The sequence below is a fragment of the Hemicordylus capensis genome, chromosome 4 (genome assembly GCF_027244095.1).
Source record: "Hemicordylus capensis ecotype Gifberg chromosome 4, rHemCap1.1.pri, whole genome shotgun sequence".
Taxonomy (NCBI): Eukaryota; Metazoa; Chordata; class Lepidosauria; order Squamata; family Cordylidae; genus Hemicordylus; species Hemicordylus capensis.
Genome location: NC_069660.1, coordinates 221407291 through 221433417, shown reverse-complemented (window position 1 = coordinate 221433417; position 26127 = coordinate 221407291). Strand labels below are relative to the sequence as shown.

Below are 26127 nucleotides of genomic sequence, written 5' to 3'. Positions count from 1 at the left end.
AGGTCACTCAATTATTATGCCTCCTTTTAGCTTCAGGCCATGGTTTCCCTAGGAGACATGATATGGCATTAGACCAGGGGTTGAGCAAGTGGCCCCTGCAATGGCCATTTCCCCTGCATCAAAGCCAGAAGCACGTCAACATAGGCAATGTGGTTGACACTGGGCCCTGCCTGTCTCCTCCTAGCAGCCAGTGAGCACATTGTTTGCTGGCTGAGTGTCAGGGTGTGGGGGCAAAGGGGTACCCGGGGTGGGGGTGTTAAGGAGTGCCTGGTGACCCCTTCCCTCCTGCAACCCAGGACATTTCTCTCCCCACACACCCACCATTATTCCATGGTGGTTACACCACTGCATTAGACTGAACTACTAGAGTGTCTCCTTATGGTTGTTCTTGTGTTACTTCCTGAACCAGCAGAGAGCTTTGATGTTTCCAAGGAATCTAAGAAACTGTAGGATTCCGACAGCACATAGAAAGCAGAGCCTGGCCCCAGATGCAGCAACTGGTAGATGCCCATCAAATAATATTACATATCTGACCCTCCTGGTTTCAGAGGCAAATCTGAAAGTTTATCAAAATGTATCAGCTTCTGATAAAGGCTTCTGACAAGGCAGGTGGGGCAGGCTTTCTACTCATCAGGGATAGGACACTCAGATAGCTTCCAGCTCTTCTTCACAGTGCCTAAACCAGGGCTGCACAACCTTGGCCCCCCAGCTGTTGTTGCACCTCAACACGCATCATCTGCAGCCACAGGGCACAGTAGACAGGGATGATGGGAGTCATAGTCCAAAAACCGCTGGAAGGCTGAAGTGGTGCAGCCCTGGAACACTCGACCTCTGCCGTGCAAAGTTGTTCTCTACTCTAATTATGCACATCCATGTCCTTTCTCTCTCCAGGTCAAAAATACTGCATCAGCTATCCAAAATCTCTGATAAAACTTGGGGCAAAAATATGCAAGAAAGCATCTTACAAACTCTCCAGTTCTACATAATTGACTCAAACAATGATGTTTGGGTTTCTAGCTGCAGAATTCAGGGGCTGTCATTCTAACACAATGCCGGAGCTCTTTGAAATGCCGCAGATAGGATCAACTAAGCACCAGCACTTGTGGGGGGGGGAGGGGGCAGAATTTGATGAGGTCTGATGGAGCTCACTCCATTAGACCCTCCCGTGTGGCATCTGGGAGGGATCTAATACCCCCCTCCAATCTGGATCCATTCCCAGCCAGGATCCCTTCCATTGCTCCCTGGACCCTAGGAATAACAGCAACACCAAGCCCAGGCCAACCTTCAGTGCCAACGGTGAAGTATCTGCCTGGCTGCCCAGGTTTCCCTATCAATTGATCTACTTGAGAGGAGAGGAAAGGAAGCTTAGAGTAGCTGCTTGCCCTAGATCAGGAACTAGTTAACTTCGGGAAGGGGTGGGGCTTCTTTATAAGCACCTTAGCTGCAACCTGTCTTTCACAGCTGCTTCACATCGGGAGCTCCTCCCAGAGCCTGCACCCCAGACTTCTGCTCTAGCCTGATTCTTGTCCCAGCCTCTGCTTTGCCCTTGGTCCAGATGTCTTGCTTTGTTCTCTGAGATCCCTGCTTATAGCTTAGTCTGCTTCTCCTGCCCAGAGGTGTATCTAGGGTGAGGCAGGTAGGGCACGTGCCCCAGGCACCACTTGAAGGGGGGGTGCCATTCTTAAAATTTTAATTTTTTTAAAAAAATGGCTGCCAAAAACAAAATGGCCACTGTGCATGCTCAGATGGCCTCTGTGAGGCCCTAAACCATGCCAGGCCTTGCAGAGGCCATTTGAGAATGTGCGGCGGACATTTTGTTTTCCGTGGCCATTTTTTAAAAAGAAAATTATTTTTTTAAAAGGCCACCGCACATGCTCAAATGGTCCCTGTGAGGCCCTAGAGGTCAGTGCAGGGAGCAGAAACCCTTGAAGACCCCCACACACATGGCCTTTAGGAAGTCCCTCCCAAAGGGGCTACAGGTAATTTTTTATATATTTATATATAAATATATATATATAAGTCACTGCACAAATATTTAGTTTGGCACTAAGTACAGAGAATCGGGGCTTGTGATAAGTGAGTTAAATGTGATGTCTTAATAATATGGCTATTAATGGTGTGTTTGTCTTTGAATCAGTGTGAAATCCTTAGTATTAAGGCCCACTGGGAGTTTCTTGCTCTCTTTCTCTCATTTTAACTGTCTTTCTGAAATACTAGAATATATTCCAAGTAGTGACACAGTTTACTCTGCATATCCTTTAGTTATTTTCAGAGTATCTGGGAAAAGTTAAATTCTCCATTTATTTTTAAAACTTATGTAATAGTGATGCTACAATGCATAGTGTGGAATTAGAACAGGTATTTCTGTTTAGTTTTCCAAGTACACCTCCACATAGTATTTGGGTATTTCATGAGCCCCAGCATACTGAAATTTGTAGTTTTCTAGCATTTTTTGGTCTGGCTACGTCCACTGCTAAATAGTTTTTGAAATATTAAAAGATTAATGAGCTTGACTTGAATTTTTGAGCTGATATTATGGTAAAGTTATCTGAAAGATGGGTGTCAGATGTTTGGACAGGGGACATAATTTCAGTGCTTGCCCTAGGCACTATTCTCCCTAGATATGCCTCTGCTCCTGCCTTCCACTCTAGCCTCTGTTCTGGCCCCCAGTTTCCTTGCCTATATGTTTAGGCCCTGTTTACCCACTATTTGTGCCATTGCTGCTTGAATTTTAAATTCCTTTTGTTCTCTAGGGTGGTCAGGAGAGCAAACAAGGGTCTGAGTAGTAGTCACTTTGAGATCAAGCATTCAGTGACTTTTGAGCAAAGGCAAACTTCAGCTGCTGAATGACACCCTGACTACAATGTCTTGGAACCACTAACTTCTGCTACTCTTCTGAGACAGCCAAAGGATTCATATTTCCTCTGGAGCCCATTTAAGCTATCATAGCAGGGATTCTGCAAAATACACTCGCTGCTTTGAATGGCTAGACTTCAGATAACTTCCCCGCTCATCTGTTTCTCTAGGCACCAACTCCTTTTGACATATGGAAAATAGCTTTGTATATTGTCTGTTTTTGTCTTTCTTCCCATAATATTATTGGGCTGTATCTGACTTTTACCAATGGAAACAAGAAAGCAACACACTCACAGACAAAGATGGACACACACACAGAGGAGTTCTTGGTGCTATATTTTGTGGTGACTAGGACAGAGATTCAAACTCAAAATACTCATGTAATGGAGTCAACTCACTCTAGTTGAGTAGACTACATGCACATTAAAAATAGCTGGGTTTCCCTTTAAAATCCGTTCAAGCAATAACAAGTAAATTTACAACAACAATGCCAACTCCCATGTATTTGAAACAGGAAATGTGGCTATTTTTACATGTGTACATGCTTTATAACTGACATCCTTAGCCAAATATAGATTTGAATTTTGCAAACGTGATCACCAAATAAACAGAAAAGGAGTCTTTGGCTCTCCAATTTGGTTGATCCCTTAGAAGGTTTGGAGCCACGTACAAAATCCCCAGCTCTCCTTTTGGACACAAAACATTTAGGCCAAAGATTCCTGTGTAAGCCAACCTAAAATTAAAACAAGCACAGAATGCCCTGCTCCCCGGAGTCAGTGTTCATTCCTCTTTTCTTCCCTTTTTGCATGCCTGCTGGATTCTATCATTCTGTTGTTTTTCCAGCTGGGCTGGTTTTTCTTGTATTTAACTTAGGAGGAGAATGCATCAGAATAGCTGAGACAAAAAGCACAACTGCAGACTACACTGGTCATTAGGGGAGAACAGCAGGGAAGTTGAAACTATCATTAAGAAATTGTTATTCAAACAAAGACAACTTTTGGAGCTCATCATGCTCTTTATTTTATTAAGTGCAGTACTTTAATTGTCAAAGTACAGAAATAGTAACAAATTACTCCTCATTGCAATCTTCTTAGGTTAGTAAAGCACATCTGTATCCATTGAAGCACATTAAAAAGAGTGGCCTAATTCACACATTTGTATCTTAGTATGATCATGTGAGCCCATGCCAGGGCGGGAATCTCAGATTCATCATGGGATACAAACCAACATCAGTAATATTGGTGTGGGTTCACACAATCACACTAATGTTGGTTACCAACTTTAAATCTAGATTTGAATGGCTGTGGGTACCTGACTAGTCTGATAAATTAATAAACTGAATGAGTCACTGTAAATATTTGGGATATTCTATAGGAGATTCAGAGTGCACTTGGGTAATTTTGGAGCCTGGACCTAAAGGCCTTTGGAACCCCACCCCTTGCAGGAGGCCCCTGCCCCCTGCAAGTTAAACATCATCCCCTACACACACACACACACACACACACACACACACACACACACACACACACACAGACACAGTATTTTTAACACATGGGTTCTTGAGGGCACAAACAGCAACTGAACTCACAAGAATGTACGAATATAAAACAGGTATATTTATGCAAATAGTAGTAGAAACATTTAAACACGCATCAACATATTCCCATCCCACATATTTCTTTCCCCACTCTCCCCTCTGTCTCTAAAGCACCCAGCACAGGTCACAATCCCACTTGGCTGCCCGGCTCAGTGCAGGCCAGTGGAGACCACACCACCCAGAGCAGACTAACAAGGATTTGGGGGCCCCCAGGGGGTGTGGAGGCCCTGGACTTTGGCCCCAACTTCAAACTACAGCCCCAAAGTCCAGGGGTAAGAGCGCCACTGGGGAGATTGTCTGAGTTTGTGCTCTTACAGAGTTATATCGTTGTTAGGATCTCTGGAACAGCAACACTGCAGAACAACTCTGCATCAAATGAGGGCAGAAGTGCAACTGGCTTCCACAACAGGCACAGCAGAGGAAGCACATTTGCTGAGATAATGGGGGACATTGAGATTAAGTTGCACTTACAAGGGAAGAGCAACAGGAGGAAAGCAGGTCAATTCCTCCTGCATCAACCACTTAAGAACATATTAACAAAGGAAGCTGCCTTATACCGAGTCAGACCATTAGTCTAAGTCACCTTAAGTGGCGCAGTGGGGAAATGCTTGACTAACGCCCCTGGTGGCGCAGTGGTAAAACTGCCGCCCTGTAACCAGAAGGTTATAAGTTCGATCCTGACCAGGGGCTCAAGCCTGACTCAGCCTTCCATCCTTCTGAGGTCAGTAAAATGAGTACCCAGAATGTTGGGGGGCAATATGCTAAATCATTGTAAACCGCTTAGAGAGCTTCCAGCTATAGAGCGGTATATAAATGTAAGTGCTATTGCTATTGCTATTGCTAATGAGCAGAAGGTTGGTACTATATCGGGCAGCAACGATATAGGAAGATGCTGAAAGGTGTCATCTCATACTGCGTGGGAGGAGGCAATGGTAAACCCCTCCTGTATTCTACCAAAGACAACCACAGGGTTCTGTGGTTGCCAGGAATCGAAATCAAATTGACGGCACACTTTACCTATAGGGACATTTTTTCTTCTCACTTCTGCTTTCAGAGGCTGACCATGACTCTGAGAGACCATGCTTCGTTAGGAGGGTCTTCTTGTCCCCTCCCATGGCGGTAAGCCTTTTCTACTCTCCCTTTCATCTTTACAGGGGGCACAACCTAATTGCTCTGGACACAAACACCAGGACAGCAGGCATCCTCAACACGCTCTGTTCAGTCCAGCATGAGAAACAAAGCCTGTACACTCTGACATTCTCCCCCAAAACATCTGGAAGGATTTAATAGCCCCTCTACAGTAGAACTGTGTTGCTGAAAGAAGTGCTAGCCGAAAACCTTTGGCACACACAGAGGCATCACCTGTTGTTATCACTTTTTGAAATATACTCTGCAGGAATAGTAGAAAGTTGTCTTAGGAAAAGGCAATAGATGAAGCAGCTTTTAGGATGTTCTGCAAATTGTTTGAGCCCTGATCCACCCACCAGAGGAACTGCCTCAGTTATCAGGTATATTTCCAAGGTCACACAGCAGCAGTTCAGAAATAATTTCTGATCCTTCGGGGGCTTTCCCTCTCTCTTTCTCTGATGACTCCCTCCTTATTTATCCTTTGACACTGTATGCAAATCCAAAGCTGATATGAGTTAAGGTGCTATCATCTCAGAATAATGAATCAAACGAATAAGCTCATGTCTTCTAGAACTGAGAGGAAGTGTTGTGCACTGGCTAGAGTATGGGCCTTCAAATGAGAGGACCTAGGTTCAAATCCCAATTCCCACAGGGCTTACTGTGTGACTCTGGGGCCAGTTTCTCTAGCTCAGCCTAGCATATCAAAATAGGAAGCTGCCTTCTGCTGAGTAAGACCATTGTCGAGTATTGTCTACCCAGTAGTCTGCCAGAGTTTCAGACACGAGTCTTTGCAGCTTTACCTGGAAATATCCAGGATTGCGTCTAGGACTTTCTACACACAAAATATGTGCTCTACCCCTGATGTACAGCATGGCCTACTTCACAGGGCTGTTGTGAGTAGGGATGTGCCAAAATGTGATTTAGCGTCTGAATTGCCTGCACGATCCCTTTACAAGGAGGCCCTTTTACAAGGAGGAGAGCAGATCCATACCTGCTCCTCCTCCCACTCACCACCACTTCCATAATCCTGGTGCTCCTCCTGGATATCTTCACACACAGGTGGGCATCTCCCAGTTGCCCCTGTGCATGACACCAGCACCCACATGGCCTCCGTTTATGTGTGGCGGCCATTTTCATGCAGGAATGATGTGCAGGGGCAGCTGGGAGATGCCCCTCTGGTGTGCGAAGATATCCGGTAGAAGTGCCGGGATTATGGAAGTGGCGGCAAGTGGCAGGAGGAGCAGGTATAGACCTGCTCGCCTCCTTATTAAAAGGGCTGTGGAAACCCTCCTTTTAAAAGGGATTGTGCCAGCGATACAAACACTGAATCACATTTCGGCACATCCCTAGTTGTGTGTGTGAGCTCCATGGAAGGGTGGGATATAAATGTAATTAATAATAAAAAAATATTGTTGTTGGTTTATTACAAGGCAAAGAAAGGAAACACTAGCTGTGTGCCCTTTTACGCTATTTTGAATAGCAGACAATCAAAAATAAATAAAAGGGGCAATATGTCAGCTGAAATGAAACAGAACTGCAATGAACAAGACATGCTAATAATTGCCCATGCACTGCAGTTGACTCTTCAGTAAGTCTTACAGCTGGTTCTTAATAGATCCATTTTCCTAAGCAAGTACAAATTAACTTTGGAAAAAAGCCCCCTGTTAAAGTGATTTTGGAAGCCAGAATATTGCATCTGCAGAACTAATCAGCACTGTTTTGAATAAGCAAAAACCACCTGCCGCTCTCCCTCCATCTTTCCAGACTAATGTGTATTCAAGCCTCTTGGTTCATTAATCTAACTAAACATGGGTTTGTCAGTTTGCTGAAGGAAATGGGTTTGCTTTATATGTCAGAATTATGACCACTGAGTGGGTGGCAAATGCGGGGGGGGAATTCAGAACACAAAAGCAGATAATGAAGTTGTTACACCTGTTCCGAAAACAACCTAAGCAGGACTTTGCTGCTGCCAGACAGCAACTCTCTTTACTTTTAGAATTACTAAATAAATAAATAGCCTAAAGAAATAAATAGCTTGGGTGACAACTATGGTTAAACACACACATCCTGTTCACATGTTATGTTCAACACACATATAATCTGTGTATAGTATATGCATGTGCAGATTCATATGCAAATACAGTTATGTATTTGCATACAGAAATATGTTCAACATTATGTTCCACGTACATACAGCAGTACACTTCCTATTTGTATCTTGCATTTGAGGAGGTCTGTACCCAAGAATGCATGTACAGTCCTTTACACATACAAATATACAACATAATGTCTGAACAGGGCTACACTCTTACCCTGATCTGAAGCAGTATGCATGGGACAGCCTGTGCTGTGTATGGGGAGGCCTTTCAAAGAGGGTATCGTCCTGAGGGTCAGCTGTTTGGCAGGAAAAGGTGGAGTGGAGAGAGTGAATAGAGTTCTCTGCTCCCCACTGCCAAACAGCCGTATGGCAGCATTGTAATTGTTCTGAAAGGGTCCCACAACATGCAGCCACAGCTGATGGGTCAGTGAGAGAACTGCATGATGCACAGCGCCCATCTGCGCACAGCCGGGGATCCATGCATGAAGGCTTTGAACTGCTCAAGTTGGATCAGGGTGAATGACCTTTATTCATCCTTACATGCAAGTAACAGGATACAGTACTTACTTCACTGTCCAATGTCTCTAGCAGATGATGGAAAAAGTTATCAAGCTCCTTCCCCTCTATGTAACCATTGTCTAAAATAAATAAATACATAGATTACTGAACAGATAGCATTAATATTTAGACTCCAAACCCAACAAACCACATACAGCATGAATATTTCATAAATCTAGTAATACCTTCTTTATTTTAAATCAGCTGAGCAGATTTAACCAAACTGGCATACTACACAATGTCTGTGAAGGTTTTGTTTTTTTAAAGAAATATATTGCTAAATTTTAAAATATGCAATTAATTTATTACATTTTAAAAATAAAATATTCCTCTTAGTCACATAAATACAAGATAGAAACGTTGAGAAAAATTCACTCAGAGTTTTTCTTACGCAAGTTTTCTTTGAGAACTATGCTTATTACAAAAATCTCTGTGTCAAGAGTTGCACTGAGACAAATACTGGAAAACATGAGTCCAAGATGCAAATTAACTCTACCACAGCAGACCCAGGAAATTTAGAGAGATCCAAGGCATATCACTTTGAAGAAAGTGAAAGGAATTAAGATTTTAATGAATGCTTAAATTCACCCATCTGGGAATAAAAATTTAGATTTCAAATTGCAATAAATAGCTCCGACTTAAATCTTAGAGGATATTCAGATTTATGTTGCTGTAAATCTATGATCACAAACTATATATTAAGCTGTTTTACAGTAAATCTGATAATGATGGGTAACATAAACCCCATTACGTACATGGAACAAAGTTTATGCATTTTAAAGTGATGTAGACAAAGCATCACTTTAGGAACAATTTATATGGTATGTTTTTGGGGTGTTTGTTGCTCTGAACAGCACAATGCACAAGGACATAGAGTGGTAGTGGTAGTAGTAGCAGTAGAAAAAAGGAAAGCTTGTGCCGTTGAGTTGGTGTTGACTCCTGGTGACCACACAGCCATGAGGTTTTCTTGGTAGAATACAGGAGGGGTTTACCATTGCCTTCTCCAATGCAGTATGAGATGATGCCTTTCAGCACTTTCCTAAATCACTGCTGCCCGATATAGGTGTTTCCCATATTCTGGGGAACACATGTCACCAGCAGGGATTCGAACTAACAGCCTCCTTGCTCTCTAGGCAGGCTACAGCAGCAATAAATAAGCAGAGCAATAAATAATCAGAACCTGTATTGAGATACTGCAATATTTATTTTAACATGCAAAAATCAAGTAGTGATTAACTGAATAGATTCAGTCAGAATACAGCCTGAATTTTAATATCCTCTGCCCAACAGCAGACACACTCAAAAGGAAGATACTGAGACCACAGGAATACAAATCCAATTAAGTATGTGTATTATCTGGTGGTGGTCATTCAGCAATCGCTCATGCTACACATCCTATATGGACTTTAGAGGAGGATCTGCTGGATGGAACTCAACACAGAGATACAAAACTTCTTTATAGGCTAAAAGTGCAAATACGAACTTATATAAATATAATATAACTAAGTTTTACACACACACACACACACACACACACACACACACTACAAACGTCTCTTGCCCAAGTTCACCTTTGAATCTTCGAGTACTCACCGTCGGCGTCGAAGCGCTGCCAGAGGTCCAGAAAGCCAGCAGCGTCAAGGCGCACCAGAGGATCGCTGTCCATGGTGCTGACCACTGAGACCACACTGAGCAAAGTTTAGGGCGCGGTGCTTTTAACTGGAAGTTCACTGCCAGGATGTCTGGGCTGACTCCTGCCCTCGAGTGCCAAAGAGACGGGCGGGTTTTCAGAAGCAAAAAGCCGGAGACACGCCCAGCACTCCCAGGCGACCCACCTGATGCTAGCTGAGAAGGTCAGAGCAAAGCAACCACCCAGCCAAAAGCTGCAGCTGCCCACACCCTGTCACCGTCTCTTCTCACACCTGCTAGGAGAAAAGGCTTTGTGCTCCACTCTACCGGTGGGGAATCATGCACTCTCCCGCCCTGCTTCTGCCACCTCTGAAAAGAGATTTCTGGAACCAGTTTTTCTTTGCAGCTAATGCCAAATGTAAAGAGAGAATATCAGGGGATTTACTGGAGTTATCATGCATTCATGTATATATTGGAATATATAGATTCGTTTACTGGAAAACGCGTTGCACTGAGACAGATGGATTAACATGGCCATACATGTTGAAACCCATGAGTCAGAGTTGCCCTATCAATTCAAAGGGACTTCAGGTAATCTATCCTAGGGAGAAAGTGAAATGGTTATTGTTAGATGAACCGATACATATTTATTTACTTATTCATTCATTCATTCACTTAAAAAATAAATACATTGAATAACATGTAGATTTTAAATGTCTGCTTATATAGAGCGCATTCCTCCCCCCTCCCCCACCCAGTGTTCCAGTGTTGCCAATATGTCAAGAGCTACAGGGGGGTGATGGGTGGAAGGACGGACTGGGTCATCCCAAAGGTAGTATTTGCAGCTGTTGCTACATTTGGAAACAATCCAAAAGTCTTCAAAAACTAAGCGGAAAGAGAATCCTAGCTAGGGCTTTAAATCAATTATATGCTGTTGTTTTTAAGCAGAAAGGAAATCTGTAGTTAGTTATGTGTTGTTAATTGACAATGGGCAAGGTTTTATACTCTTAGAATTAGAGGTAAATAAATGTTACATAGCCATAATGATGCTGCTCACACATTAAAGTTAATTATGCATGAGGTATTGTAAAGCACTAGCTCCATTTTCAGAGAGATATTATACCTCTATATGGGGGTAATATTGCCATCACACCCTGTTTGTGAACATCCTTGATGCGTTTAAAAAGCATGTAACTTTTATTTCCTGTTGGGAGCTGAAATGCTGAGTGCAGTGGACAATTGATTTGCACAGTGTGGCACTTCTTACATCCATTGACTTGTGAATACTGGGAAAATATTACCAGATACCACAAATTCTGATTAATGTATTAAACATTACATTAGAAAGTTGAAAGAGGAAAATGACAGTAAAATGCTAACCTCCCATCACTACTTACTTCTTGAATACGTGAATGTTGGTAAACCTCACTAAAAAATGAAGATCGGGATGTTCAATAGCATTTTCAAGCCAGAAGGTATACATCATGAATAGAACTGTACTATGTGAACTTACACACTCCCCTTCAGCTCAGTTATGTACATGGAACAATGCTCAATCTAAATTTAACAGGTGTTTTCCCCAGTATATCAAAATCTATCTATCTAGCCAGTATGATCAAGTATACAAAATGTCATTGGGAGATAATTTTGAATGGCAGTCTAGAAATTCTAAAATACACTGCTGACATGATGACAAAAATTACTCAAAGTAGTCCCACTGAAATTAAAAGTTAGTCAATGCCTAACATGTCCATTTAGTTTCTATAGGACTACTTTGTCAGCCACTAACTAAATAAAACCCACCACTGTAATCTTATCACATAGCTTTGGACAAGCCATTAGTGGGTTCTTTCTCCCTCTTTGAAAATAATGTTGATATGTGTGACATGGCAGCTTCTAAAATGATACAAAAGCCAGCATTCTGAATTGTATTGGTGATTCTTAACAACATGACTACATTAAAAGCCCTTTGCTTACCTCTTCAGCCAACATGGCAACTGCACTCTATAACCTTTTTGCTTTTCCTGCAACAGGTTGACTGAAGGGTGTGTCATGAGTATATATTGTATTTTTGCATTTCACTACTGGATTCATATTTGGAAGATCTGCTGTAGTGAGCAAAATTGTGAACTGAACTTTCCTTTTTGAATGACTCAGTTTGTCCTACATACAGTACACTTCATGCCTGACTGTGAGCAGAATGGCTTTTAAAAAAAATTGTAACTTTTAATTTTATAACTTTTACATATTTTAAATTTTGCATACCGCCTAGAGATGTACATATCAGGCAGTATAGAAATATGATAAGTAAGTAAGTAAATAAGAATTGGCCTCTAAATCACAACCTATGGAAGTCAGTGGAAAGTATATCCCAATGGACAATGCATTTTGAATTGACCCTTATTGCTTTCATCTTATCTTAAGCATAATTTCTTTGAAGTCAACATTACTGAGGTCTAAATTTGTGAGTCATCCCAAGCAGTATTCTACTGGTGGGGCAGGATATAAATATTTTAAATAAATAAATGATAAATGACAGGTTGCAATGCATGCATTTTTCCTCTGGTTTTTTTTTTTTTTAAACAAAACCAAAACCAAAAGCAGCCTCTGAAGGCTACAGGTTTGACTGGCTGAATGAGAGGTGGTGGTGGTATCTTTTCACTCAAACCTGGAAAGCCCGCTCCCCTTTGCAAGGTAATCATTTAGTTCCACTGTGGATGGAAACAATCTAGAGGGGTGGGAGGGTTGAGTATAACAACTGCTAGAAGGGAAATGGTTAGGGAGCTCAAGCTCATCTCCTCCCTCCTGCTGTACTTCCACTCAGAGGTTCAAGCTTCCGCAGTAGCTTTTGGTTTAAAAATATTGCATGAAAGATCTATATAACAGTAGGCTACCTTTTGCTTGGCCCTGAATTTAGATGGAATTAATTCTTAGTAAGTATGCTGAGGTTTGCAGGCACAGGTCTGGTTCAGTCACTCAAGGCCTCTCCATGTGGTTTCCTGTAGACATTCTGTTTGTGGCATCTTGGGCTGCTATCATGAAGCAAACCAGAGTGGAGATGTGTATATATCCCCCATGCGGTGGTGCTGATTCATACAGTGGGCGCCTCCATGTTAGCTAGGTGGGTTAGGATCCCACTGGTAATCCCAGACACGCTAATAGGCCTCTGAAATGGCCCTTAGACTCTTATCTTGGGGTCAGTACTTCCAACAGAGTTGATCTCCAACAGTAACCACTAGCTTCCATTAAAGTACCGTATTTCATGGGGAAAGGGCATCTAGTTGCTAACTCAAATGTTGTCCAAGATGCCTGCATTCATATTTCTGGAACTGAAAATCTTGGATCAAATTTGGTGGAAGTTGTTATTCATATAAAGGACCATTTCCCACACACTTGCCTTTTACATGCTGTTGGATATATCAGCTCCCCTACATCAATATTTTCATATATATATATGAAATGCCTAGAACAATGGAACTTCTTTAAGTCAATGAAGCCCACCAACCTTTTAAGTTAATTGAGCACAAAACATTTTGATGTGTAAGGCCATTAAGGAGAAAGGAGCTGCCTCCAGAACTGAAGCATTTAATTAACACCACAAGGTCCCAAACTGGCTAGAATCACGATTGTACTCTGGACAAAATGTTTCTGAAATGTTAAAAGGGATGTCTCAAACAAGAATTTCCTCAGCATCTAATTTATGGGTTTAGGCATGCCTTTTTAGTACCCCCACTTCAACTGTAGAGAGCGGAAGAATAGCGAGCAATGGGGAAAGCCAGAGAAAATAAAGAGCAAGGGGTCGAGAGGGCACAGAATCAGTTATTCCCACCCTCATTTCTTGGTAGCTCACATCTACAAAGTGTGCTTTGTTGCAAATATGGAAATTATGCTGCACACATTCATGTGACTGTTTCTTTAGGGAAGCCTGCCTGCTGCCTTTCTCCATAAATTAACATTTCAGCTGGAGCATCCAAACTTCAGGCTGCAACACCTTTGCTCACTGTGCTCCTAACTCTAACCCAGGTTCAGATGCCTGTTTTACACCATTGCATCAAAACTGTCATTACTGCATAGTTCCATCAATTACTACTATCTGGATATTTCCTTGTAATGGACATCTTAAAGCAGGAGTGGCTGAGGATGATGGGAACTGTAATCCATCCACAGCTGGAGAGCCTCAGATTGGCCAGCTTTGTCTTAGATGTTCAAGGAAACTCCCAGACTAAATTTTGTGTATGACTTTGCCGCAGCCCTAGTCCTAGCCAGGATCCACATCCTTGCTATTTGTAAAAAAAAAAAAGCAGTAACAGCAACAGCAGCAGCCAACATCCAGAGCGAAGAACTGATTGTGGAATGAGCATTGTTGCACTAGTGCAAGAGGATGGTTTAGCTGGGATAAAAATGAGGATTTGCAGTATTGTGCTAGAGTAATATCATCCTCATGCAAAAGTTCCAATTAAAACAAATGAGGCATATTGCAGTTGTGCAACACTAGTCTGGAACACAAGCACCAGACTTAGTGCAACTAGTTAGCGCAACAACTTCGTGCTAATGCTACATTGTCCTGCATGTGATACATTGCTCTAGCTGTCGGCCAATGTCATAAAATCATTTCTTTCCTCCCTGTCCAAGACTATTCAAGGTGATTTACAATAAATTAATCCTTAAAACAAATAGCAACAATAGAGGGATTATGTAATTAAGTCAGCACTTACAAGCCATATTTGGAAAACATTAACTGTATAAAAGCCATGCATACGGAATTCAAAAGAAACTCTTGCCATCATGGTGGCATTTCTCTGCTTTAAAATGGAAGGGTAGATCACCTTTGTTGCTGTCAAATGGCTGGATCCACTGCTTTTGTGGCTGCTGTCAGGGCACAGGGCTATGGACAGAAGAGTGGTCCACTTAGAAAAGCAAGAGCAAGCAGTGGCACAACCAGCTCCAAATGGGCCTGTGTGCAAGAATTGAATGTGGGCCCCATCAGTTCATTTCCCCAGAGGGATCAATGAGAAACTCAAAAAGATGAATAATTCAAAGAATTATCAGCACTCTCTCCAAACAAGAACTCCTAGGATAAGAGAGATACAAAACACACATATGTTGTAGTTAGATAGGTGCCCTCGCCAGCTACATCTCTCCCCAGTGCTGAAAGATGACACTGCCCCAGTTATGACACTGCAAGTGGTTCCAAAAGAACATGAGAAAAGCCCTGCTGGATCAGGCCCAAGGCCTATCTAGCCCAGCATCCTGTTTCACACAGCAGCCCACCATGCCCTCTCTCTTGCTGTTGCTCCCCTGCAACTGGTATTTAGAGGCATCTTGCCTCTTAGGCTGGAGGTGGCCTTTAGCCCTCAGACTAGTAGCCGTTGATAGACCTGTCCTCCATGAATTTATCTAAACCCCTCTAAAAGCCATCCAGGCTGTTGGCTGTCACATCTTGTGGCAGAGAATTCCATAGATTGATAATACATTGAGTGAAAAAAATACTTCATTTTGTTGATCCTAAATTTCTTGGCAATCAGTTTCATGGAATGACCCCTGGTTCTAGTGTTATGAGAGAGGGAGAAAAATGTCTCTCTGATCAACTTTCTCCACACCATGCATAATTTTATAGACCTCTATCATGTCTCCTCTCAGTCGTTTCCCCCCCTAAACTAAAAAGCCACAGGTGTTGTAGCCTTGACTGGTAAGGAAGGTGCTCTAGGACCTCAGTCATCTTGGTTGCCCTCTTCTGCACCTTTTCCAGATCTACTACATCCTTCTTAAGATATGGTGACCAGAACTGCACACAGTACTCCAAATGTGGCTGCCCCATAGTTTTGTATGGCATTATTATTTCTCTGTTATGATGTGCTGAGTGCCTCCTTGATGATGGCTAAAGTGCTCAATTTAAATAAACAAATGAGTGGGGAGGCTGCCAGATAAGAAGTGTCTGTTCTAAAACAGGAATTTGTAATGACTGTAGGCAGTTTGAAACCAAGTGATCCAGCAGATGAGGAGAGTGTTTCAGCATCTCTAAATGCCGAATTATTAAAAAATTTATTTGGCTCTGTCAATAACTTTGCCAAGGCTTAATTCTAAAGACGGAAGGGGGAAATATACTATGTTGGCTGGAGAAGAATCTTCACCCTGGAAATAGAGCAACCTGAACAGAAAGCTGCAGACAAATGGACACCAATAAAACAACCTTCATTTTGAGAATCATCTGGAAAAGCTTTTAAAAAGCCATAGATTCCACCAAGTTTAAGAAAATAAACTCATAACAAGAATCCTGGTGCAAGGTAAGGAATGATTCAAGGTAAGGAACATAACCTGTTGCACTTTTTCAGAAAAAGGGAAGCAAAAACCTTCAGATATTAAAACCATCAATATAGATGTAAGTGTTTTATTGCTAAAGAATGCAGCTATTTGGTTTCTTTTCTAGAGAATGGGAGGGAACACCATCACATTCTGCTTTATTAGCAGGAAAAGGCTTGGCTTGAAACATATGGTTTTCAATTAGTTTTCAATTCAAGCAACAAACTCATAACAAGAAGTCTGATGATACACATCATTGCACTATTTCAGGAAGGAGGAAGTATAAAAGATTACAAGTGGTCACCACTAATATGGAGATAAGTCTCCATATTGTAAGTTTTCTTGCCAAAGCAAATTACTACTTGGCTCCACTGGCCTTTTCAAACCAATCACAGAAGCCATTGATGATGATTGAACGTTGACCTGACCATTTTGATTACTGTTTTGCAGACTGAAAGGTAATTTCCAGTTTACAAGGAACTGCAATCTATCTATTCTTGCAAGAGAAAAAGAGATACTTCTCAAAGGTAAACAAGAAGTTCTGGTAAGAACTAATCTGCCTACTGTCAGATTATAGAAGGCCAGCGTGGTGTAGTGGTTAGAGTGCTGGACTAGGACTGGGGAGACCTGAGTTCAAATCCCCATTCAGCCATGATACTTGCTGGGTGACTCTGGGCCAGTCACTTCTCTCTCAGCCTAACCTACTTCACAGGGTTGTTGTGATGAGAAACTTAAGTATGCTGTACACCGCTCTGGGCTCCTTGGAGGAAGAGCGGGTTATAAATGTAAAAAAAATAAATAATAAAAACTTGTCTTTCACTATAATTTTAATTGAAATTTGATATCTTCATAAGTTAGCCCAGCCTCAAAAGTTCACATGTCCGTCATCTTGACTTGGGGTGGATGACATAATCACAAACATATAGGGACACTTTTGAGGTGTCCCTATATGTCCCTTCAAAATGTACCAAATTTGATTCAGATCAGTTAGTCCATTTGCACCTCAAATGTTCATGTGTCCTCCATCTTGAAATGGGGTGTATAGCATCATCACTAGCTATTCTATTGAGGTGTCCCTATGTGTCCCTATATGTTTGTGATTATGTCCCAAGTTTGGTTCAAATCAGTCCAGGCATTGTGAAGTTGATAGGGACACACACACACACACACACACACACACACACACACACACACTCCCCTGGGTAATCTCATAAGCTTGCATTTCTTAAGAAAGGGTGTGGATGCCAGGGCAGGGGGAGTCCCAAAATGGGGCAGTGGTAGGCACCAACAGGGCAGTAGGGGACACAAATGACAGGGCAGTGGGAGAGGCAAAAGGGGGTACTGATGATAAGGCAGTGAGCATGTGCCCAGGGAGGGGCCAATGACAGGGCAGTGGGGGGCGCCGATGATGGGGCAGTGAGGGGCACCGATAACAGGGCAGTAGGCAGGTGCTGATGACGGGGCAGTGGGGGGCACTGACAATGGGGAAGTGGAAGGGCGATGATGATGGGCTGATGATAACGGATCCCGTGGGACCCAGAATTGCCACCCTCTGCCCCCTCCCCATGCCTCCCACTCCCTCTGCATGGTCCCTTGCCTGCCTGCCTGCCTGCCCTCCTGGCCACAGCAGGCAGTGAGCAGGAGGGTGGGTGCTGGATAGGCAACAGGGAGTGTATGCCTGCCCTCCTCACCGCTGCCTCCACCTGCTGCTTTGCAGCTTTGTGTTCAGATTGCTGGAGGCATGCAGAGTGCTTAGCTGACTTCCCGGGTTGTCTGGCTGGTCCCTTGTGATAGATGACTCTATCAGTCACATAAGGGACTTTAAGTACAGGTAACCCTTCCTAAAATTCTATTCTCTTAGATTGATCCATTGGAAGTTTATAACCATTCTTTCTAACTAATTCTTCAGCTTTTCTTCTAGAGAACTCTACCTGCTCATCTGATGAAACTCCCACAGCTTCCACAGAAGAGTTGCCTGTACTTAAAATCCCTTATGTGACTGATAGATTTGTCTGGGAAACACAAAAAATCCCAAGAAAGCATCAATTAAAAGCTAATGCAATTTGCACAGCACCCATGACTTTAAAACAGCATCTAGTCAAGTCCATACTTTATGATAGCAGATTATAAGTGTTGTAATCGACAAATGTCCTACCCAGGTTTGGGGGCTGTGTGTGTTTCCAATTTTTGGTTGTGTGGGAACAAATGACTAAGGAGGAGGAGGGAGAAGTGATTGTGTGGAATCCAGGTAGGAGGAAAAACTGGGTAGGACAGTGCTGCCCTACCTAGCTTTCATGCCCAGCATTTGACCAAGGTAGGAGGAAAAGCTGTCCTACCCAGCATTTCCTCCTACCTTGATTCCACACAATCACTTTTCTCTCCTCCTACCTAGTTATTTGTTCCCACACAACTGAAAATTGGGAGCATACGCAGCTCCCAAAGTTGGATGAAACACTTGTCCTACCCAATTTTTGGTAGGGGTGTGTATGGAATTGGTTTCAGAGGTTTGGTTCAAATTCGAACTGAACTGCCATTGCGTGAGCTGATTCGGTCAAACCAGCTAGCGGTCTGGCCTGTTGAGTTGTACCAGGTCAAACCAGATCAACCTGGTTTGAGGGGCTCTGGTTGTAAAGGGGAATTCAGTGAGGATTCCCCTTTACATACAAAGAGGAATCCTGTCTTTAAAAGGGTTCTAAGGGCAGCTGGGAATGGCAGTGAGAAGGCACCTTACCAGCTTTGGTGATGGCATGGCAGTGGCTCCTCTAAACCCCACCGGCACTCCCCCCCCAGCAGCGCAGCCAAGTGGTGGTCCATTCTTTGGCCCACACAGCTGGGGGGAGTGCCGGTGGGGTTTAGAGGAGGAGCTGCTGCCACTGCACCACCCCTACACTACCACTACCAAAGCTAGTAAGGTGTCCTCTCACCTTTACCCCGGCCACCCTTAGAACCCTTTTAAAGGCAGGATCCCCCCTTTGCTTATAAAGTGGAATCCTCACTGGATTCCACTTTACAAGCAGAGTCCCTCGAACCGGGACAAACGATATCAGGTTTGTCAAACCATATCAGACCCAATCTGATTTGAACTTGGAACGACCACCTTTTTTTTTTTTAAGTCCGATCCGGTTCAAGTTCCAACTGGTTGAACTGGTCCAGTTTGAATAGAACCCAGTTCAATTCGAATCAGTTTGGCACACTGCTAGTTTTTGGTTGTGTGAATGACCTCAAACTTTCTTTCTTTAAAACATCGACACCCTGTCTTTCAGACCCATGGTCTCACAAGACACTTTACAACCACATAAAATATAATACAAATAAAGCCCAAGAAGCCTAAAACAGCAGTAAAGAGCAGTGTAAACAGCAGCAGATGTGAGTTCAGCTAAAACTGAATCAATTAAAAACCTTATGGAACAATACCATTTTTACTGCCTTCTTTAAAGCAGTTAAAGAGAGGGAGAGTCTGACAAAGCTCCCCAGAGCAAGAGCGTCACAATTACAGTGCACCACAGAGTCGTGTCCCTGATCATCACCAAATAAGCACAAAGCAGAGGCAGGTCAGAGAGGAGGGCATGTGAGGCAAATCTTGAAACCTAGTAAGTTCACATGGGTGCAGGTGGCCCTTAAGATACTCTTGTCTTAGGCTATGTAGAGCTTCCAAGTTTGAAAGTGGCATTTAAAATTCTGCCCAGAATTCTGCAGAACCAGTGCGGCTGATCCAGGAATAGGTGTTATACTCACATGTCACTGTGCTCTCCTGAGCATTCAAGCGGAGGCATTCTGCACTATTCTGTTAGTTTGGCTAATCCTGATCTAAAACCAAAGCTGCAGAGAAGTAACCCAGGGCCTGGGGTAAAACATAGCACTGGGTCCCTCGTGATGCTCCCCTCAAATCCTGTCAGGAGACAGTAATAAAACGCTGGGGGGGGGGGTGTTAGACCCAGGGGGTACAGAGACGATGTGCCAAGGGGTCAAACTGCCTTAAGGCCCCACAAGCATCCTCTCTGCATCCTTGGATCTAAACCAGGCTATCATATAACCTCCTTCAAGGCTCGGTCTGTGTATGTTTTCCTGTCAAAGGGGTGGCACACACCATAGTTAGCAAAAAATAATTGGCAACTGCTCCATTGGGTATTAAGAGATTGATAAGCCACAACACAATTGAAAACACTGGTAGGCGACTGGAGCGCAAGTGGAGGAGAACTTGGGTTGAATGTGACAGGACACAGCATAGAGCCCATTTGAAGGTTTATGCGGAGGCAGTACATGCGGCAAAAAAAAAAAAAAAAAAATCTGGTCTGCGCACATTGCTTCTGTAGGTTCGCGTCCGGCAGAGCTGTCCCGGGTTGTGAGGAGTTTGATTTGGGCTCCTTCCAATTCAAACCAATCCCCAGGGACATTGTTCTGCTGTGATGCTTTTAATGGGTTCTTTGCGGACAAAATCTCCTGTATTCGGACCGACTTGGACTCCACTGTTTCTGCAGAGTCTATTAAGGTTGTGTCCAGCAATCCCTCTTGCAGTATTAGATCGGATCAGTTTCAATTGGTGATGCCTGATGATGTGGACAAACTTTTTGGGGAAGTGCGGCCTACCACTTGTTCTCTGAATCCTTGCCCGACTTGGCTGCTTTTATCTAGCAGGGAGATTGTTGGGGATGGCTTAGTTAATATCATTAACTCATCGCTGAGGGAGGGTAGGATGCCTCCTTGTTTGAAGGAGACAATTATTAGACCAGTTCTTAAGAAGCCTTCCCTAGATCCCTCAGTGATGGACAGTTATAGGCCGGTCTCCAGTCTCCCATGGTTGGGTAACATGATTGAGAGAGTGGTGGCTAACCAGCTCCAGGCAGTTTTGGAGGAAACCGATTATCTAGACCCATTTCAAACTGGCTTTAGAGCGGGCTATGGGGTTGAGTCTGCCTTGGTCGGCCTGATGGATGACCTTTACCGGAGGGAGTGTGACTCTGTTGGTTCTTTTGGATCTCTCGGCGGCGTTTGATACCATCGACCATGGTATCCTTCTGGATCGCCTGGGGGAATTCGGGATAGGAGGCACTGCTTTGCAGTGGTTCTGCTCCTATCTCTCAGGCAGATTCCAGATGGTGGAGCTTGGTGACAGTTCCTCTTTAAAACAGGAGCTATTATATGGAGTCCCTCAGGGCTCCATTTTGTCACCAATGCTTTTTAATATTTACACGAAACCGCTGGGTGAGGTCATCAGGAGATGACACCCAAATCTATTTCTCCTCCTCCTCCTCCTCCTCCTCCTCCTCCTCCTCCTCCTCCTCCTCCTCATCATCATCATCAGGAAATGGCATTAACTCCCTAAATGCCTGCCTACGGGCAGTAATGGGCTGGATGAGGGATAACAAATTGAAGCTGAATCCAAGGAAGACGGAGGTGCTCATTGTGGCAGATCAGAATTTAAGGGATGAGTTAGATCTTCCTGTGCTGGATGGGGTTACACTCCCCCAGAAGGAACAGGTATGCAGCTTGGGAGTGCTCTTGGATCCAGACCTCACCATGGTATCTCAGGTGGAGGCTATGGCCAGGAGCGCTTTCTATCAGCTTCGGCTGATTCGACAGCTGCGTCCATTCCTTGAAAAGAACAATCTCAAAACAGTGGTGCATCAGCTGGTAACCTCCAGGCTCGACTACTGCAATGCGCTATACGTGGGGCTGCCTTTGTACGTAGTTTGGAAACTTCAATTAGTCCAAAATGCGGCAGGCAGATTGGTCTCTGAGGTAACCCGGAGAAACCATATTATGCCTGACTTAAAACAGCTGCACTGGCTTCCGATATGTTTCTGGGCGAAATACAAAGTGCTGGTTATTACCTTTAAAGCTCTGAACGGCTTGGGTCTGGGTTACCTTAGAGAGCACCTTCTTCGGTATGATCCCCATCGCTCATTGAGGTCATCTGGAGAGGTCCGTCTCCAGTTGCCACCTGTACATCTGGTGGTGACTCGGAACCGGGCCTTTTCTGCAGCTGTTCCTGGTCTATGGAATGCACTCCCGGCAGATATCCGCAGTTTAGGCTCGCTTTCGGCCTTTAAGCGAGCCCTAAAAACCTATATATTTGGCCTGGCCTTCCGAGGCTTATAAAGTGTTGTTGTTTTTAAAAGTATTTTAATTGGTTTTAAATAGTTTTAATCATTTTGAATTGTTTTTAGCATTGTTTTAATTGTGGGTTTTATGTCTTTTTAAAAGTTGTTGTACACCACCCAGAGTCTCTAGATGGGGCAGTTTATAAAGGTAATAAATAAATAAATAAATAAATAAATAAATAAATATCTCCAATGATCTTCATACATTACTCTGTATCCCTCCCCTGCCCCCAACACCTGTGTAAGGAAAATGTCACAGGAACACAAGGTAATCCATATTTTTTGCCTCAGGAACAGGCATCATTTCATCTGAGTAGGCCTCTGCCCAGTCTCCCTTGAAGGTTGTTTCCTTTTCAAAAGCTAGCTGTAGCCATCTCACATGTGACTGTAAGACCCCAGGCTTTTGTATATTTTAAGTATTCCCTTGAAAGTTTGCTTTCAGCATTGGCTACTCAATCCTCTTTGAAATTGTCACACACTTTTCTCAGTCTTTCATGTCGAGAGTCACTTCAGATCTACACAGCTTCTCTCCGAGAAAAGAGTGGGCAGTGTCACTGCTGGCACTGAAGCAGAAGCAGGGATCAAGTAGAAATGATAAGGCACATCACCCAATAGCCGGGAGATCAAACTGATGCCTGTTGAGTGCCTAGATTTGTACTAACGCCACTGAGACAATGTTTGCCACAAATAACACAGTGGTAATGCAAAGCTATTTTTTGTGTGCGCAGTTCAAATAATCTCATTGACCTCATCACTGGCCAAGAGGGTATCTGATCCCATTCTTGAAATTAAAGTCACCAAAGAGAAGCAATTTTTTGCTTCATTGTGTAAGTTCAGTTGTGTTGGACAGATTGCAGGGGTTCCTACAGATGATTTGGGATGAAATAATGTAACCACATTAATCTTAGGGTTTGTGTGTTTGTAATACATTGCTGATCATACAGCTTATATCTCATTGAGATACTTGGCTAATGTTCTTATTGTGCTATTTAATGCTATCTATGGCTTCATGTGAAGAACCTATTTCAGGCAGCATTGCTTTATAATGTCAATGATCAGTTAATTAATTAATTAACATAAATAATTTTAAAAAACTTTGTTAGGCACCCCATAACAAATTGTTCTCTGGGTGGCTCACAATAAAGGATCAAAACATGACATTAAAAACATATAACACATTAAATCATAACAAGCCAAAAGAAAAAAAGCAAAAAGAAAATAGAATACAAAGCAATTCAAAAACTCTTTTAAAATCAGTTTAAAATCAAATATGAAAATCAAAATTTAAAAGGCCTGAGTGAACAAAAAGATCTTTACCTGGTGTCTAAAAGAACAAAGTGATGAAGCCAGGAAAACCTCACCGGTGAGGCTATTCCATAAATAGGGTGAAACCACCAAAAAGGCCCTCTCACTAGTAGCTGCCTGCCTCACCTCGTTTGGCAGGATCACTTGGAGCAAGGCCTTTGAAGAAGATCTAAAGGTCTGAGTTCGGACATATGGGGCTAAGCACATTCTCAGGTAACCCGTTCCAAGCCATTTGGGGCATTAGAGGTTAAAAGCAGCACTTTGAATTGGGCCCAGAAACAGACTGGGAGGCAGTGCAGCTGCTGAAGCACTGGTGTAATATGCTAAAAAAATCCAGTCGCAGTTAATAATCTTGCCCTCTTTTGAACGAGCTGCAGTTTCTGGACCATTTTCAAAGGCAGTCCCACATATAATACATTGTAGTAATCTAAGCGAGAGGTTACAAGAGCATGGTAACTAACCGCCCAGAGACGTAAGTTTTGGGTGGTATAAAAATATGTAAAATAAATAAAAATAAAATAAATAAATAAACTATCTATCTCTGTCCAGGTAAGGTCGCAGTTGGTGTAACAGCCAAAGCTGATAAAAGGTTCTCCGAGCCACAGAGGCCACTTATGCCTCTAGTGATAGTGCTGGATTAATGAGCACCCCCAAGCTGTGAACGTGGTCCTTCAGGAGAAGTGTAACCCCATCTGGAACAGGCTGTAAATCATTCACCCGGGCAGAGCAACCACTGACCAGCAGTACTTCTGTCTTGTCTGGATTGAGTTGCAGCTTGTTCACCCTCATCCAGTCCATTACTGCATCCAGGCACTGATTCAGGACTCTCACCACTTAACCTGCTTCTGATGAAAAAGAGAAATACAACTGACTGTCATCTGCATACTGATGACACCTCAGGCTAAATCTCTGGATGACCTCTTCCAGCAGTTTCATGTAGATATTAAAGAGCATAGGGGAAAGAATGGAAACCTGTGGAACCCCATAGCATAACTGCCAAGGGGGTTGCACAGTAATCCCTCAGCACCACCTTTTGGAAACAGGTCTTGAGGTAGGAGCAGAACCACCTCCAAGCAGTGCCTCCCACACCCAACTTGGCCAGCCTATAGGATACCATGGTCAATGGTATTGAAATCCACTGAGAGGTCCAAGAGAACTAACAGCTTTGCACTCCCCCTGTCTCTATCTCTCTGCCCAGGTCATTTTCTCCAAAAGTGTCTGGAGCTGGTCAGCTGCTACATGCTCAGGCACTTTGCCCAGGAAGGGAGTATTGGCCACAGGCCTATAGTTGTTTACATCCTCTGGGTCCAGACTGGGTTTCTGTGTCTATATCAGGTTGAATGATAGCTTCCTTCAATGGAGCTGTGACCACTCCTTCTCTCAATGAGGTGTTTAGAATCTGCTGGAACGAGATAAAAATTCCCTCCCTACTAGATTTAATAAGCCATGAAGGGCAATGGTCAAGCATGCAAGTGCTCGGCCAAACTCAACTAAACACCTTGTCCACATCTTCGGGAACCAATAATGGAAACTCCTCCAGTAAAACTAGACCACGTGTTACTTTGGACACCTCCTGCAATGACTCTGCATCAACCATAGAGTCCAACTCATGGCAAATGCAAGTGACTTTACCCTCAAAGTGCTGTACAAATGCTTCACCGCATGCTACCAAGGGTTCTAATACAGTGAGGGAAATAAGTATTTGATCCCCTGCTGATTTTGTCCGTTTGCCCTCTGACACAGAAATGACCAGGCTATAATTGGAATGGTAGGTTTATTGTAGCTGCTTGGAGGGAGTGTGTGGGCCAGGCCAAGACTCAGAGGAACACTCGACACCAGGCCAAGAGCAGAGGTGGCGGGAGTGATGAAGAGGGCAGGTGCACACCCCCTGCAACCACCCAGCGGCCACCCTCCTGCCCGAAGGCTGCTGTGGCCAGGAATGGGCCTGGGTGGACTATGGGGCAGTGTGTGTGTGTGTGGGGGGGGGTTCCCAGGGTGTGTGGATGATGGGGCAGTGGGGGTGATGGGGCAGTGGGAGGTGCCTGGGGGTGCAGATAATGGAGCAGTGGGGGGCACCTGGAGGGCACCACAACAAGGCAGTGGGGCATCTGGGGTGGTATGGATGATGGGGCAAGGGGGCATCCAGGGGAGCATGTATGATGGGGCAGAGGAGGAACACCCAGAGAGCATGGATGATGGTGCAGTGGGGGGTTGCCTGGGAGATGTGGGCAACAGGGCAGTGGGGGCACCTGGAGGCATGGATGATGGGACTGTGGGGGTGTCCAGGGGGCATGGATGATGGGACTGTGGGGGGGCACAGATGATGGAACAATGGGGGGGTACCCAGGGTGTGTGGACAACAAGGCAGTGGTGGTTAGGTGATGGGGCAGCACCTGGGCAGGTGACGGGGTAGTGTGGGGCAACAGAGGTGGGGGCACCCCTAACCCTTAGGCCAGCCCTGGAGAGGAGGATCCTTCCCCCAGCCATCTGCAGCTGCACACACTTTCTCCCTTTCTCTCATGCAGCTGCTGCACCACTACCACCACCACCACCTA

The 26127-nt window shown here is 43.9% G+C and overlaps 1 protein-coding gene across 6 annotated transcripts in view; it reads right to left on the bottom strand.

The window, feature by feature from the left end:
• Window positions 1-10243, bottom strand: part of SCGN (secretagogin, EF-hand calcium binding protein) — a 34405-nt gene extending 24162 nt beyond the window's left edge. For 2 of the 6 annotated variants that reach the window (XM_053313319.1, XM_053313323.1), the window contains exons 1-2: window positions 9831-10237; window positions 8247-8317 (exon numbers count right to left, since the gene is read on the bottom strand). In XM_053313319.1, coding sequence (XP_053169294.1) covers window positions 8247-8317; window positions 9831-9903 — 144 coding nt within the window. In that variant the 5' untranslated portion in view covers window positions 9904-10237. Of the gene's footprint in view, window positions 1-8237; window positions 8318-9830 lie in introns of all 6 variants that reach the window. The other 4 variants (XM_053313320.1, XM_053313321.1, XM_053313317.1 and 1 more) reach the window with 4 other exon arrangements.
• Between the last annotated feature and the right edge of the window lie 15884 nt (window positions 10244-26127).